Source organism: Lygodium microphyllum, unplaced genomic scaffold (genome assembly GCF_053477565.2).
Source record: "Lygodium microphyllum isolate KBCC unplaced genomic scaffold, Lygodium_microphyllum_v1.1.10 scaffold_32, whole genome shotgun sequence".
Taxonomy (NCBI): domain Eukaryota; kingdom Viridiplantae; phylum Streptophyta; class Polypodiopsida; order Schizaeales; family Lygodiaceae; genus Lygodium; species Lygodium microphyllum.
Genome location: NW_028229515.1, coordinates 6,490,424 through 6,505,609, shown reverse-complemented (window position 1 = coordinate 6,505,609; position 15,186 = coordinate 6,490,424). Strand labels below are relative to the sequence as shown.

Here is a 15,186-nt window from a genome sequence, read left to right as displayed (position 1 = left end):
GGATTCTTGATCATGGATCAAGACATGTCAGGTTATAAGGAGAATGGAGTCTACAAGTTGAGGTCTTCTTTTTCCTTGACTTCTCTTCTTTTTACCTCTCAAACATAGTTTGAGCTATGGCATGCTCAGTTTGGCCACCTCAACTATGATTACCTTTGAAAGGCACCTCAAGGGATAGCTTGTTCAAGGTTTTACTAGATATTATGGTGAGCCAGCAACTATGTCTATCCTGCATCCATGGGAAGCAAACTCATTATGCTATTCCTAAGAAGGCTTCAAGGTAGTCTTTGGAACCCTTGGAGCTTTTTTCTACCGATCTTTGCAGACCAATGTGGGTGGAGTCCCTTAAAGGGAGCTTGTATTTCATGTTGATTGTGGATGATTACAACAAGATGACATGGGCTTATTTTTTAAAGCTAAAGTTGGAGGCCTTCTTCAACTTCATGGATTGGTTACTTTTTGAAATGTGCTTGCTCATTTTTGTGCAAATCATGGTATCTACCAGGAGTTTGCCAACACAAACACCCCTCAGGAGAATGGCATCTTAGATCAAAAGAATCGCAATGTGATCGAGATGGTCCGTACCATGATGGAGCATAGACAGACACCGTAGTGTCTAGGGGTTGAGGTTGTGTCTACTGAAATCCACATCCTTAATCGCTCTCCTACTTCCCTTGTTGTTGGTATGACACCTTATTGAGGCGTACTTTGGATCTAAGCTAAATGTTTGTTGTTTCAGGATTTTTTGGTGTGATGCCTATGTTCACATCTTGAAAACATGCATGGGAATTTTGAAGCGGCTTCCAAAAGACAAGTGTTAATGGGCTATAGCTCACAGTCCCAGAGGTTACTAATTGTATGATCTCGTCAAGCAAGATTTCTACACAAGCTATGATGTTCGGTTTCGTGGATGTTCCAGCCTCAGAGGGGGGTGAGGAGGGGTGAGGGGTGAGGAACACCCCGTTCTTGGCAATCCAAGAGATAATTGAGCCCCATCACAACTATACCTCTGGAGACCGTGGATTTTTCTTAGGATGAGGAGTTTATTTCTTCATCATCTCACTCTCCGATTGAGCCGCAGCAATCAATGGACATTCCAAAGACATCAGCGGATGGTGAGGGAAGGGGGAGAGATCCTACCTCCTCTTTGTTGGGCTAATGACACTCTTCGTGATGCAGGGATTGAGAGGGTTCGAGGAGTGGCAGCCGTAGGATGGCTTGCAACATTCTCAAAGGAACTAAGCACGTTTCAATAAGCTTGTGTACACTAATTACTATTTGATGACTCATGCCATGTAGGATAGGGAGCTCACCTCCGTGAAGGAGGCTTTACAGCATGATCATTGGCGGAAAGTAATGGAGCAAGAGCTGAGTAGATTGAGAGGAACAGTACTTGGTATCTTGTGCCTAAGCCTTCTCATAAAAAGGTAATCGGAGTCAAATGGGTCTTCAAGTCCAAGTACCGCAACAATGGCGCGTTGGACAAGCACAAGGCCCGCCTTGTTATTAAAGGTTTTGCACAACGCCCAAGCATTGATTTCCATTATAATTTTTCTCATATAGCTTGAATGGCTACTATTCATACAGTTCTTGCCTTGGCTAGCCACAGGAGCTAGCCAATCTATTAACTAGATGTGGAGTCTACATTCTTGAATAGGGAGTTGAAGAAGGAGATCTATGTTGAGCAACCTCCAAGCTTTGATTATTCTAATGGTAAGGTATACAAGTTGAGTAAGGCCCTCTATCGTCTTAAGTAAGCTCCTCATGCTTGGAACAAGAAGATTGACTCATTCCTCCAAGAGAGATTGGGGTACTAGCAACCCAAGCCAACCCACAAGTTTATGTATACACCTCATGTGGAGGTTGTGCGCCGTTTGTCCTTTATGTGGATGGCTTGATTATGACAAGTGACCATGCCCAAATGGTCGAGCAGACAAAGACAGCACTTCATGAGAAGTTTGGGATGACAAATATGGGACTTCTTCACTTATTTCTAGATCATGAGATCTATTAGACTCCAAGGGGGATCTTTCTCCTCTAGCAAAAGTATGTGCAGGAGCTCTTGACTATGTATGAGATGGAGGGAGGCAAGTCTATTACAACCCCTATGGATCCAAACTAGAAGGCCACATTCCATTTTTGATTCTCTATTGGCGGATGCTACCCATTATAGGTAGTCGGCTGGCTCCTTCATATGGCTTGTCAACACTCTTGTTGACTTATGCTATGCTATAGGTGTGATGACCAGGTTCATGAGGAAACCCAAGATGGTGCATTGGTAGGCTACTCAGAGTTACAGTTCCTTCAAGGAACCCCTAATCTCAATATCTATTATCCAACAGGTACAAGTGATGCTGGCTTGGTACTTATAGGTTAGAGTGATTCAAATTGGGTTGGCGATGTGAATCATCATGGTCCACAATAGGTTATTGTTTTACATTGGTGCAGGTGTTGTTTCATGGAGCAGCAAGAAGTAGCCCACGGTTGCCATATCTTTGATTGAGCAGTGGGTGGCATCTTCTACCACATAGATAGTGAAGCTTCGAAGGTTATTGGAGGAGCTTGGCACTGCCCCCACAGACAGGTCCTATTGTTCTTTAATGCGACAATGAGAGTCAATGAGAGTTACATTGCCTTGGTCCGGAATCCTATGTTTCATGCTATGACAAAGCACATCGAGATTTAGTATCATTTCATTTGGGAGAAGCTTCTAGTTAAGACCATTGATGTGGTATACTACAAGATAGAGGACAATCTTTCTAACCTATTTACAAAGGCACTTCCACAAGCTTTACTTTGGTATCATTCTAGATCCCTCAGTCTCATGCCCTATCTAGGATCTAAGTGGGGGTGTTAGAGATTGTCATCCCCTGGACAAGCATTCTTGAGAGAGAGGCTATGTATATATGCATTTATTGTCAATTGTGTGTGTTGTGGGTGACGTGGCAAGTCCGTACAATCCGCAAGTGTGTCACATGGCAGCGCTGGTCAGATCGCCACACCAGCACAGTGCAGTTGGACATCATGTTTTACAGTTGGACAGTACATTCATCTGCATTAAATGCAACCATCATATTTTCACCATTTTTCTTCAAGCTATTTATTACATGTTTTCGGCACACAGTTGTACATTCTCTGATCATCCTAGGTTTCCAGATTTCTGATTATGGAGACTATTGCACATACTTTGAGGTTCATAGCTCATGAGATCTTCGAGGTGGAGACACATGCAAACATACACTCCGCTCATGTACATATCTGCACATCATTCTTCATTGCAGATTTTCTTGTGTTCCACTGTCTCTTTCTCTCTCATCTCTCTGTTCACTCTTAATCTTGGTCGTACGCTTCTGCACCACTTCACTCTGACATGAGTTGGGCAGTATAAATAGGCAGAAAAGAAATGAATAAAATAACCATGTTAGCCAACCTAAAATCGACCAAGAGACTAAAATCTGGTCCAATTGCACAAAATTAATAAAATCATTAAAAAACTGTGAATGATATCTGCATGCCACATGGCACCTATCTGACTACCCAAACTACTCTGGTGTTGCCTATCTTGCCAGAAATGTGGCAAGTATGCTAATGTCTGTTGTATGTTGCTTAGCTCGGTAAAAATTACTTGAATCTTCCCTAAAATGACTGTAAACTGCCTGTGCCCATCCAGAGGATGACTAAATCTCTTAGATCCTAGATGTGACATAAGGCTTAGGGGTTTGCAGTATTGTTGAAGAATGGCCTGAGGAAGAGTCTTCGTAGGACAAGTCTACCAAGTTATCCTTTGTCTTACAATGTACCACATCAATAGTCTCATCCAAGATCTCCCAAATGAAATGGTGTTGTATCTCAATGTACTTCAACCTAGCATGGAATATGGGATTTGGTGCCAAAACAATGCAGCTCTCATTTATCACAATGAAGTGTAGTGGGACCTATGTAAGGACAACCAAGATCTCCTAAGATGGTCAAAAGCACATGCACATACCGTTGTTGAGAAATGAAAATTCCCCTTTTAAGTGTTTGCCAAAGAGAAGTGGAAAAGTCCCATATCTGTCATCTCAAATATCTCATGTAGCACCTCCTTTGTTTGCTTGATCTTCTAAGCACGGTCACCTATCAGAATGAGATCATCTTGTAAAGCATGAACAAAGCATGCCCTACAACTAATAGGTGGACGTACAATGGGGGATTAGTAGAGCAGAACACTAATACCCTAACTTCCCTTGGAAGAATGAGTCTATCTTCTTGTTCTAAACATGTAGAGCATGTTTGAGGTCGTAAAGGGCCACCTTCAACTTGTAAACTTTGCAATCTATTGAGGAAAAACCAAGAGGATTCTTGACATAGATCTCCTTCTTCAAATCAACATTAAAGAAGCTAGACTTCACATCCAACTAATAAACTAGCTCTCTTCTATAGTTTGCTACAACAAGAACGGCCCTAATTGTAGCCATTGGAGCTTTAGGTGCAAAGATATCATGGAAATCCACTCCTCACTGCTGCACAAACCCTTTAGCAACTAACCACACCTTATGCTTATTCAAAGTGCCATCACTATAGTTTTTGGTCTTAAAGGACTCCAATCACCTTCCTATGAGTGGGTCGTGGCACAAGCTCCCAATTGCCATTTCACTCTACAACCTCTTAACTCTTGCTCTACAATCTTCCAACCAATGCTATGATTGCAAAGCCTTCTTCATGGAAGTGGGCTCCCTATCTTGTATGGCATGAATTATCAAACAATAGTTAATACAATATACTTAGTGGAATATGCTTGGTTCCTTCAAAATTGCCACGATCCATTACTAGCGTCGACTCAATGGGTGAATCCAGAGGAATTTATATATACATTTTCAAAGCTAAGGCTACGTATTTTTCTTACTTAAAATGTGGCACTCAATGGATTCCTTTACATTAGAGCCAAGTCCCATTGTTCACACACACAACTTAGTGCTTTCATTTGATGACTTACCCTTCAAACTACTCACTCCATAAAGCTCCAATGACAAGTTTTATTTTAGATGGTGCTCCATTTTCTATTGATGATACAGCACTCTAACTTCACCATTCTATGTAATCTTTACTTCTTATAGTTTGGTCCACCATCCTATCTATATCCTTCTCAACTGGAGGGTGCAAAACTATACCTAGAAAACTAGCTATCTATCTAATAAATGACCTCATAAACAAAGAAAAACATGGGAGAAAGGCAACAATAGACACTTCTAGAGAGGCTCCTTCTACATGGCAAGAAGACTTGGCAGTATACAACAATGCATAAACAAGGCACTATAAAAGGTCAATGTGATATTGCATACCACAACCATCTCTCTATTGCTCACCTCGTCTACAAAAAGACCCTCTACCAAGACTGTGGTAGGGGCTTACTATTGCAATGGTTGATACATGCTGTTAGAGCAACTGAGAATCATTCCAATTTTCAGAAGTTCGATCCCCATTTTCCCCCTCTCCTCTTTCTATAACCTTTTCCCCCCCTGCACTTGGAATGCTGAAGTGAACATACAAATCAAGCCTAACTTGTAATGTCCACTTGCAACAAATCAATCAAAGGGCAATGCTCATACGTAATGATACACCCTCATCTGGACACTCATCACATGTATTCATTTTTATTCTTATGCCAATCTATGCTTATTCAGTTTACACTCCATGGCAGCATGTGTACATATATATTTAGAAAGGTGGGATATGGGAAACCTCATGTCAACATTATACAATCGCTTTGTATGTGCGAAAGAAGACCAGACTTTAAAAGCCATTTCATTTGCATCTTGTCATGGGCCAATTGTATCTCATTCATTGATCATTGCCAGCAGGTTCTTTTCCCACTGCCATTAAATTTAGTGTTCCTTGTGCACTATTTCATTATCAATTTACGTTCTCACAGAAAAATAGTGCATGGTACCTTCAACAACTAAAGACCCAACTTCACTCTTACTAAGATTTTGGAGTTTTTCAACCTATGAGGCCTATATGGTGAACAGCTGATTGCCAAAAAAAAGTCTTTAACTACTCAGTGCGCCATGGCAAACTTCCTAAGAGAAAGTCAAAACTGCAATTGGGGCACAAAAGTATATGTTTCTCTGATGTCTGAATGGTCCTCTAATGTCTTCTGCCACAATTTACCCTTCTACTGGCCACACCAGAGGAAATCTCCACTGCTGACTGTTTCGTAGTACATGGAATATTTTGTGCACACATCTCTCTTTAACAGTGACTGCCTAAATAAAATTAATCCAGACAAGTTTGTTGTGTAAGCAGGCTTTATAACTCCTCTTATACAAACTCTGGGGGCAGTATATTGACAATGAGGTACTAATATGCACCATCCGATTCGACAAGTGGCCAGATCCTATATCAATGAATAAGATGAAATCTGAGCTCAGTAAATTGGCAGGACTAGTAACACATTATATCCATGTAGATCTGCATGCTGTTGAAAGGATTGTTGACACTTAGAAGTAGCAAATTACAAGAATTAATTCAAGTGCATGAAATGTATTAATTAGCATCACTTTATCTGTATCAATTACAATGACTTGCCTTGAATGTTTATATAAAATGCTTACACCTGGTTCGCTAAAGAGAACCTGGGATAAACAAAAAAGATAACTTCAGGTACAGCCTTTACAACTATTAATCTACCATCTTCCTACAATCACCAAGTCGACACATATTTACATCTTCAGACTGAAAGTAAATATTTCCAGTCCTCATCCTCATTATCCCTGCTTCTGCACTATTTCGCCTAACTTTTTACCCCCTGGTTCAGCTATAGCATACCTGAGATAAACAGAAAAGGCAACATCAGGTACAGCCTTCACGAATACAGCCTACAGTCTTCCTAGAATCACCAATAAAACACATGTTTTTACCTCTTCAGACTGATCTGAAAGCAAACATTCCCAATCCTCGGCATCACTGCTTTCTGCACTCGTTTTTTGCTCCGAAACTTGATTTCCTGCACCAGATCAAGAAGTAATACACATTCTGTGTGAGAATACAACACGATATAGTACACTTTTTTTTTCTCCTGAGATAAGGCGTGCCCCCCCCTACGCAACACAACCACAAAAAAACAAGGCTTCAATTCACAGAGAAAATTTTACCTGCAAAGCCAAGATTTACAGGGACCTCTTCAGGCTTTAGTTCTTCCTTAAGTTCAGGTAATATATGAGGCTCCATGAACATCCAAATCTTAGATGCTGATTTGCCTTGAAAGCGAACTTGATGTCCATCATATGTTCTCCAACAATCCATTGCTCTAGCCTTAAGAGCTTTCATTACTAGTTGCAACTGTTTTGCTGAGTACTTTGATGCCTTCAAAACAATACCACCTGTCCTATCACATTTATGACCCCCATACATGTACCAATAGGCAAGAGTGCGTGGCGTCAACCATCTATGGATGAGTCTTGGGACCACAGGTACACCTTGTGGCCTGTATTGATTAGCATAAAATCTGAGGGATCCATGGCTAACAGTTTCAAGGCCTACAAGTTTGTCTGACTTCTCTTCCAGGTTTTCCTCAGCTTCACATTTGTTCTGTTCACTGCTCTTCTTCCACCAGGATAAGAACAGGGATGAAATATGGTCCTTCAGCACACTGGCAACCTGCTTTTTGCAGTCAAACTGTAAGTGGAGCTCATAAGTTTGATCGTTATCAGGACTTACTAGCTTGGCACCACCTAATAATAAGCCTGGTAATATCTCTCGGTGCTCCATTGTAAGTTTCAGCTTTTCCTTTTCCGACACAAGTTTATTTACACCAATCATGGATTGTATGTGGACCTTGACATTAGAATCCACAAGGCATCCTCTTGCTAGCATTTCCTTTAGAACTTCTTGTACCTTATCTTTAAGACAGGCCACACCATAGGCCTCTAACATCAGATTGTATGTGAGTGAATTTGCACCAATACCACCAGTTTGCTTCATTTCTTGATAAACACATTCTGCCTTTTCCATCTGTCCACTGTTTATGTAAGCCTTTATAAGCATATTAAAAGTAGCATGTGCAGGCCGCACATTCGCAGCCTTTGCCCTGTCGAACAAAGACTCCACTTCTTTATAGCACTTCAATTGCAAATACATATTCATGGCACTGTCAAAACATGGTTGGAGTGGTTTGAGGTCAGTCTTCTCAACTTCAGATAGTAACTCCAGAACATGATCAGTGTGCAATGCATTGGCCATCGCATTGATAATTGAATGATACGTCGCAATATTTAAAGGAACACCATTTCCCTTCATCTTGTTGTAAATTGTCCATGATTGCAGAGGCATCTTTGCTGCTCCATATGTTTTAATAAGATGAACATATGTGCGCCAATCTGGCTTTATACCTAATTCAGTCATGTCTCTGAAAGTGACTTCACATTTCCTAACATCCCCATTTTTGGCACAAGCTGCTAATCTTGAATTCATAACCTTAAGGTCAAGCTCAAGATTCTCCTCTTTCATCTCTTGAATCAAGGCCTCAACCTTATTGTGATTGCCCTGTTTCCCATAAATCTCCAGCAGTCTTGTGTACATCTCTCCATTAACATGATGCCTACCAGAGCTCTTCATGTGTTCCAGAAGTTCTTCTGCTTGCAATAGCCATCTTCCAGTTGGACAAGTAACAGCCTTGAAAAGAATCTCTAACAACTTTGAACTGGTTTTTAACTTCAACTGTACCATTTGTTTAAAAAGATTCCAAGCATTATCAATGTCTCCATCCTCACATTGGTGTATGTATGCCTTGATAAGGACTGTAAAAGTAGAGGGCTCAGGAGTCCTACCATTTCTTATGATTTCATCAAAAATATTTTGACACCTTAAAACTTTATCATTGCGGCCTAAAATGTAGGCAAGATTGTTGAGTAGTTCATACTCAAACCTATATGAAGGCTGCTGTTGCATCCAATTCAGCACCTGCACAAAACCAGTAAAAGGAATATAATAGCTCAACTTCCGGCAGAACGACAGTTGGTAACCCTCGTGATATACACAGTACAATGTAGCAAAGATCTAAATCAATTTGCACACTTACCTGGTGGGCCCTGTTCAATTCCATGAGTCTCACTAAGTGCTCAATAATTTCATTGATGTGTTCCTGTTTAATCCACTTCCTCTGCCGATTCAGGAGTTTCACTAGCTCAGATGTATTCAAAACAGGTAATTCTTTGCAAAGCCATCCTACCCTCTTCCTGGCCCAATCATCTCCACTTTCTACAAAGCCCATGTCATCCTGATAGGTGATGCATTTGGGCCCATGTAAATACTGAGTGTGCGACTTATCTTCATCTGCTATGACATCTCTCCTCACAAAACTGTTGCTTTTCCCTCTTATTTCTTTGAATTCTCGCACCAGAACTTCTCTTTCCTTTCTCTGATGTTGAAAGCCTGTTTGTATTGATTTTTCAGTCATGCTTCCATGGCTTGAGAACCTCTTTGAAGGCTCTATATTCATAACATCATACTGACTGCTCAGAGCATCAAATGCTGCATCAGATTGAGAGCGTGAGTCATTAAGTTGTCTTACAACAGATTTCCCTAGCCTTTCATCCCTTGTATAGTATTCAGATGTCAGAATAGCCGTTTTCTTGTTTGGTATCGCAACTTGCATATTCAGATCCTCCCCTAATTTGCTGAGAACAGGCTGTGATAATGAAACTGACAAGGGCAATGTTGCAGAAAAGGTTTGAGACCTATCTTCTCTCTCATTTGAACAGGCCAAAGATTCACCTACCTGCCCCTGCTGCTGTGCAAGCAAAGGAAATTTCTTGTAGTATTCAGAAATCCGAAGAGGCATTTTGCCTTGAGGTTTCTTAGTCAACCCTCTTGGCCCTTTGCTTGACTTGGCTATCACGGCATCTGGTTTAAAGGGCGATGTTGCACTGTGCTCTTTCCTGTTCTGCAATCTTTCACCAGCCTGCACCTGTTGTTGCTTCACAGCTGGAACATTGTTGATGTTGGCAATTTGGTGGCTCAGGGGAGTCTCAGGCAATTTTGAACCGGCAGGACGTGCATTCCAAATGAAATCAGATGCAGTAAGCTGGCTCTGCCCCACACCTACCGGACCGTTATGGACAAATCTGTGCTTGGCCAAAAAGCAGCAGAAAGGCGTTCGCCGATTGGCCCTGAAAATACCATAGCTGATTTGTGTACGGCAATGCATGGCATACTTTATGGATCTAAATGGATGGCCAGAGAGGCTCATAAAGGACTGCCTGCAATCTGTAACGAGGAAAGCAGGCCTGCGATGCTGGGGCAAGCTGTGAGAGGCATGAAGGAGCGCTACCTGCACCTTCATCATGTCGGATAATAGGACATTCCGAGGCCTCTTCAGCACTGCTTCCAGGCTATGTCAAGAAGCAACAACACAGCACATCCCGACATGTGTCCTTTGAGATGCTTCTGCAGCTGCGACTGCTTGATTCAGCGGCCCTGCTGTCACATGTGCACGCCATGCCTGCCGGTAACGAAGCTCACAATCTGGGATGGTAGAGGCCTGCTAAACCCTGCCAAAATCCTGGCCTTCCTGCACCACGGGCATTCCCAGGCAAGTGATTGCGTATTTGTTTAACCGCTCTTCTAAGGTGGAACGGCAATGATCAGCCGGGCCTAAGAGCCATGCCACGCGCGAGTCAAATCAACTTGTGGAAGTTGTAGAAGTCGAAACTTGGAGCGTGTGGCGGGCTGACTGTAACTTGATCTCCGTGAGAAAAGGAAATCCAGCACAGGGATGGAGTAGCGCTAAAAATGGTGCTACTTAATGAACTAAAAAAGTTATGCTTATGTGGTGTAGATTGGGTCGTCTTCTTCATTTATAGACTCTCTCTCTCTCTCTCTCTCTCTCTCATAATTATCCATTCATCACAATGGATCTCGCCCTCGAGCTTCTCAGCAGATCTCACCCTCGAGCTTCTCATGTGCACACACACATCTCTCTCAACAAGTTGGTTGCTATCTAGGTCTAGACTCTAAAGAGTCACCCCAATGGCCCAATCGCTCAAATTTTTGCACCTTAAACTCTGCATTGCACCATAGATTATAAGAGGGGGAAGACATTGAATATGAGCCCAACATGGTAAATGGGAATTGTTGAATAGAGAGGAAGACCATCGATTACGAAATAAAGATCAAGAAACTATGAAGGAGGCCACTTTATGGGTGAAGATACTCAAGAAGACTTAAAAGCAAGTACTAAAGGCACAGCAATAGATCCAGGAAGCCAAAAAAGAGAAGCAACTTGCTAATCCATCCTCTATAGCTATCATAAATTACATGTGCTGAAAGGAAAATAAAAATTAAAAGTGCATGTATTTTATGTTCAAGTGGTGGGGCTAACAATGCATGAAGATGTGGAAGGAGACACCAAGGAACCATATGCCTTATTAAATATAGGCAAAGATTTGCACACATCCTCTTTGACAATGGGTAAGAAGGATACCCAATATAGTGCAGTGAAGAGCTTGAAGGACTATGCTTTCATTCTATGCTTTCCCACCATAGAGACTAAAAGAGATTTCCTAGCCTAGTGTGGAACACTAAAAAGGACATGGGTGTTTTTGGGTGATGACCTCATGCCGATCTAGTTAGCCCACATGTGGGAGTGTATACCCAAAATTAAGCCAACTAGGGAAGAGGGCAAACTTGCATGTTCCAAGGAGGGAGATTTGTAATCGTGGAAAGGTGCACCAAATGATGATGTGAGGCCTATGGGACTAGCCTCACAATTGCAGTCTAGAATTGTAACAGAGCCTTGCAAGACTCGATGTGAGAGCATTTGAGGAGACCTTTAAAGGGAGAGATATAGTCTTCTACTCAGAGACACATCATGGACCATATACCATGCTACCACAAGTAGCAAGCTATAGATGGGAGTCGGCATATAGGAAGGAGACCTATACAAATCATGGCATGGCTCAAGTGGAGTAGCAGTGCTATCCCCACTGGAGCTTTAGCAAGTGGTCTAGGTAGTTGGTAGAGACGAGCAAGCTAGGTATATGTGGGTGAGAGTACAAGGCGAAGAGTGGACTCTCTACATCAATATTTGCTACGTTCCCTCTATGACATTCCAATACACTCCACCCAAGGGGCAATCACCATACATGGCCTTGGACAAGGACATATAGGAGTTTTCGAGGGAGGGAGAACTCATCCTACTAGGGGACTTTAACACTAGAATGGCATGTCATTAGGTGTCTTTCTTTGATGTATCAGAGAAGATATTGTAGGAGTAGGATGTGGCAAAGCTATAGCTAGAGCGGATCTCCCAAGATACAAGGGAATACACAAAGTATGGGAGGTACCCCATAGAGATGGGTACAATGTATGAATTAGCCCTACTTATGGCTTAACTAGATTTCCCCTATCGGGTGCCTTCACATAATTGACATGGTGCCAACATAGTGGATAATGTACATATCCCACCATGAATTATACCCCATATTTAGGATCTCAACGTCTTCCCATGTCTTATTAGAGTGAACCATCCTTACCTATCTTTTGCAATAGATCCAGTTCACACATGGCCACAGACCCACCATGGGGCCCCCTCGCATCTAAGGTACTACTTCTCTTATAGGATATTAGATGGAGGAGATTATCAAAATACTACACAATGCAAACCCTAACATCCCACTACTGGATCTTACCCAATAGTTCAGTTACTCACTGCACAAAGCAGTAGGCGTAGCCTTTTCACACTCATAGCCCACACAAGGCAACCTTTGGATTGACGCCTCAAAATAGTTGACATGATGATGAGTGCAGGGACACCAAAGCTCGCCTTTACATAGAGAGAGCCTTGGGATCCACCACCTATTGACAAGCATAGTGAATCTTCCAACACCTCATACGATGGAAGAAGAGAGCATTCTTGGCCCAATTAAAGCAAGATATATACCAATTGTTTTTTAGTCAAAACTCTAGAGAGGTTTGGAGGCTCTTCAAAGAGCATTGCCCAACAACCACACCCATTACATCCTTTGTTATATGGTAGTAGTATGTAACTAGTTTGTACATGGTGACAAGTCAGCCTCCTCTTCTAGATCCACCAACAAACAACTTCCACTTTCTTTACAGAGGACAGAGTTCAAGAGGCTATTGATAGACTTAGTAGAGGGAGGGCACAAGACCATGATGGACCAATGGTGGCAGAGCATTTGATTTGTGTTAGAGATTTAGCGGTTGGACCACTAGCCTACATGTTTAACAAAGTGATATGTGAAGGCTTCCTAGAGAGTTGAAGCACCAATAGCATTGTGCCTATCATCAAGTTAGAAGACCCTACCCTGCCTCAAATTATGATTGGTCGCACATTGGCAAAGCTATATGCCTCTATTCTTGAATATGAGTTGAGCAAATTGCAAAGATGTGGGGGCTTAGAGCACAAGGACAAGCAAGCTTTAGGAAAGGCTTCTCCACATTGGATCACATCCTCATACTCTGGGCAATTATTGAGAAGGGTAGACCTCATGGCTGGCATATCTACTACTACTTTGTGGATTTCTGCAAAGCTCTTGATACAATGCAGAGAGATAAGTTGTTGCATATACTATATGCCATGGGAGTACCTAAGGAGCTTATTTGGGGGATTGTTACATTCTAGAGGGGAGCTACGGAGCTCTACCCTGAGACCTACAGACCGCTTATTGATCAAGCGTTACAACCCGAGCCGCCATGGCTACCTCTCACATAGCCGATGTGCAATGCCTACCTTACGGGTGTAGTGAGCTTATCTTGATGCTCGATCGATACGATCCTTGCGGCAAGCTCAAGCAACCTCAAGCCCTCTCCGTCAAGCTCCATCCTCTATAGCCTCACGAGAAAAGAGAAGAGAAGAGAAGAAGAGAAGATGAAGAGAGAAGATGGGGAGCTTCTTCTCCACAATCTCTCACTCTCACACACTCACTCCCTCACACTCTCTCAATCCCTCACTCAAGCACAAGCAAGAAGATAAGAAACAAGAGAAGAAAAAAAAGAAGCTTTGGCCACACACAAGAATGAGCTTCTCATTTACTTTTGAACTTTATATACATGCCCTACTTTTTGGGCGGTCATCCCCACTTTTTACATGGCCGGCCATTAGCCTAGGCCCTTTTTTATATTTCCCACCGTTCTAACTTATCCCATTCCCAACTAATGCATACAATTTACACATGAGTGAGTCCGACACTCTTTTACAAGGATTTGGGAGCGTCTTCCCATTTAATGGCGCGCTTTTACTCTTTTTTTTTCTCGAGGCGACACTGAGGCCTTCTAGAGCGATCATCATTCAAACTTTCAGGGTCTGACCTCCATCCGAGGCGCCTTTTCCTTCCTTTGTCCTGTGCCCTTTCGGTTATCTCCTTCTTCCATTTTTTCCACTCCTCTGCTCCATTTTGCGATCCTCTGTGCTGCGGTAAACATTACCCCCCTCCTAGTTGAGTGCCAGTCCCATGGCACTAGGGTGGGGAGCAGTGGGGTAGTTGGGGTTGTTGCTAAGCAGAACTGGTAGGTAGATGACCACAATCAAAAGGTGCTGTTGTGAGGAGTTTGATTAATGATGACCGGGAGAGATTCCGGCGTGCTTTAGACTTCTTGAAGATACTCGGCATTTGTTAGAGAGTGGTAGCTCCCATTCTGTGATGGGTGTTGAACCTAGGGATCTCTAATCATTTGGAGAATATGAGGTTCCAAGATCTATGCCAGTTGTGGGTCCATCACTAAGTTTTCCCTCTACTTGGTTCGATTCAGTCATGGTAGCCATCAACAGGTAGATGATCGGCCACATCAAGCATGTTGGTCCATTTAACCATCAGAGTATGCAAAAGCTCCTAAAGCTACTGTAGTGGTGTCCTGTCCGACTTACGAAAAAAATCTTGGTCATTAGCAGATGTCGTGGATGGTCTTCCTTAACTGGGTCGCCAGTCACTGAGTCACTGTCATAGCTTGCAAGAGAAGGTTGTGCACTCCCTAAGGGGTGTGTCTGTCTCAGGGTGTGGTATAAGTGCATGTGTAGTGGAACTGGGAGATAGATCTAACCTTGGGTAGGCCTTGGTAATGTCCCACACTTAAGGACCCAGTTCGTGTGTTGCTGGAGGTGCAGTGCAGAACTTAGGGTGACAGGTCTGGAAGTCCTACCCTTGATGTGCCCTAAACGTGAAGTGGGGGAGGGGCTAGGGGTGAACC

General features: G+C 42.6%; 1 protein-coding gene across 1 annotated transcript; it reads right to left on the bottom strand.

Annotated features, from left to right (window-relative positions):
* Nucleotides 1–6,502: 6,502 nt before the first annotated feature.
* LOC148009246 (pentatricopeptide repeat-containing protein OTP51, chloroplastic-like) lies at nt 6,503–10,695 on the bottom strand. Its single transcript, XM_087673663.1, has 4 exons — nt 9,059–10,695; nt 7,134–8,940; nt 6,900–6,985; nt 6,503–6,807 (listed from the first exon to the last, which is right to left on the bottom strand). Exons 1-4 carry the CDS (start codon nt 10,322–10,324, stop codon nt 6,793–6,795), a joined length of 3,174 nt encoding a protein of 1,057 aa, XP_087529789.1. The 5' UTR covers nt 10,325–10,695; the 3' UTR covers nt 6,503–6,792.
* Between the last annotated feature and the right edge of the window lie 4,491 nt (nt 10,696–15,186).

Coding starts and splice junctions, on each gene's coding strand:
- LOC148009246 (XM_087673663.1), bottom strand. CDS start 10,324: ATGATGAAGGTGCAGGTAGCGCTCCTTCATGCCTCTCACAGCTTGCCC. Junction 8,941..9,058: donor AATTGAACAGGGCCCACCAG/GTAAGTGTGCAA, acceptor GGTTTTGTGCAG/GTGCTGAATTGGATGCAACA. Junction 6,986..7,133: donor TGTAAATCTTGGCTTTGCAG/GTAAAATTTTCT, acceptor GATCTGGTGCAG/GAAATCAAGTTTCGGAGCAA.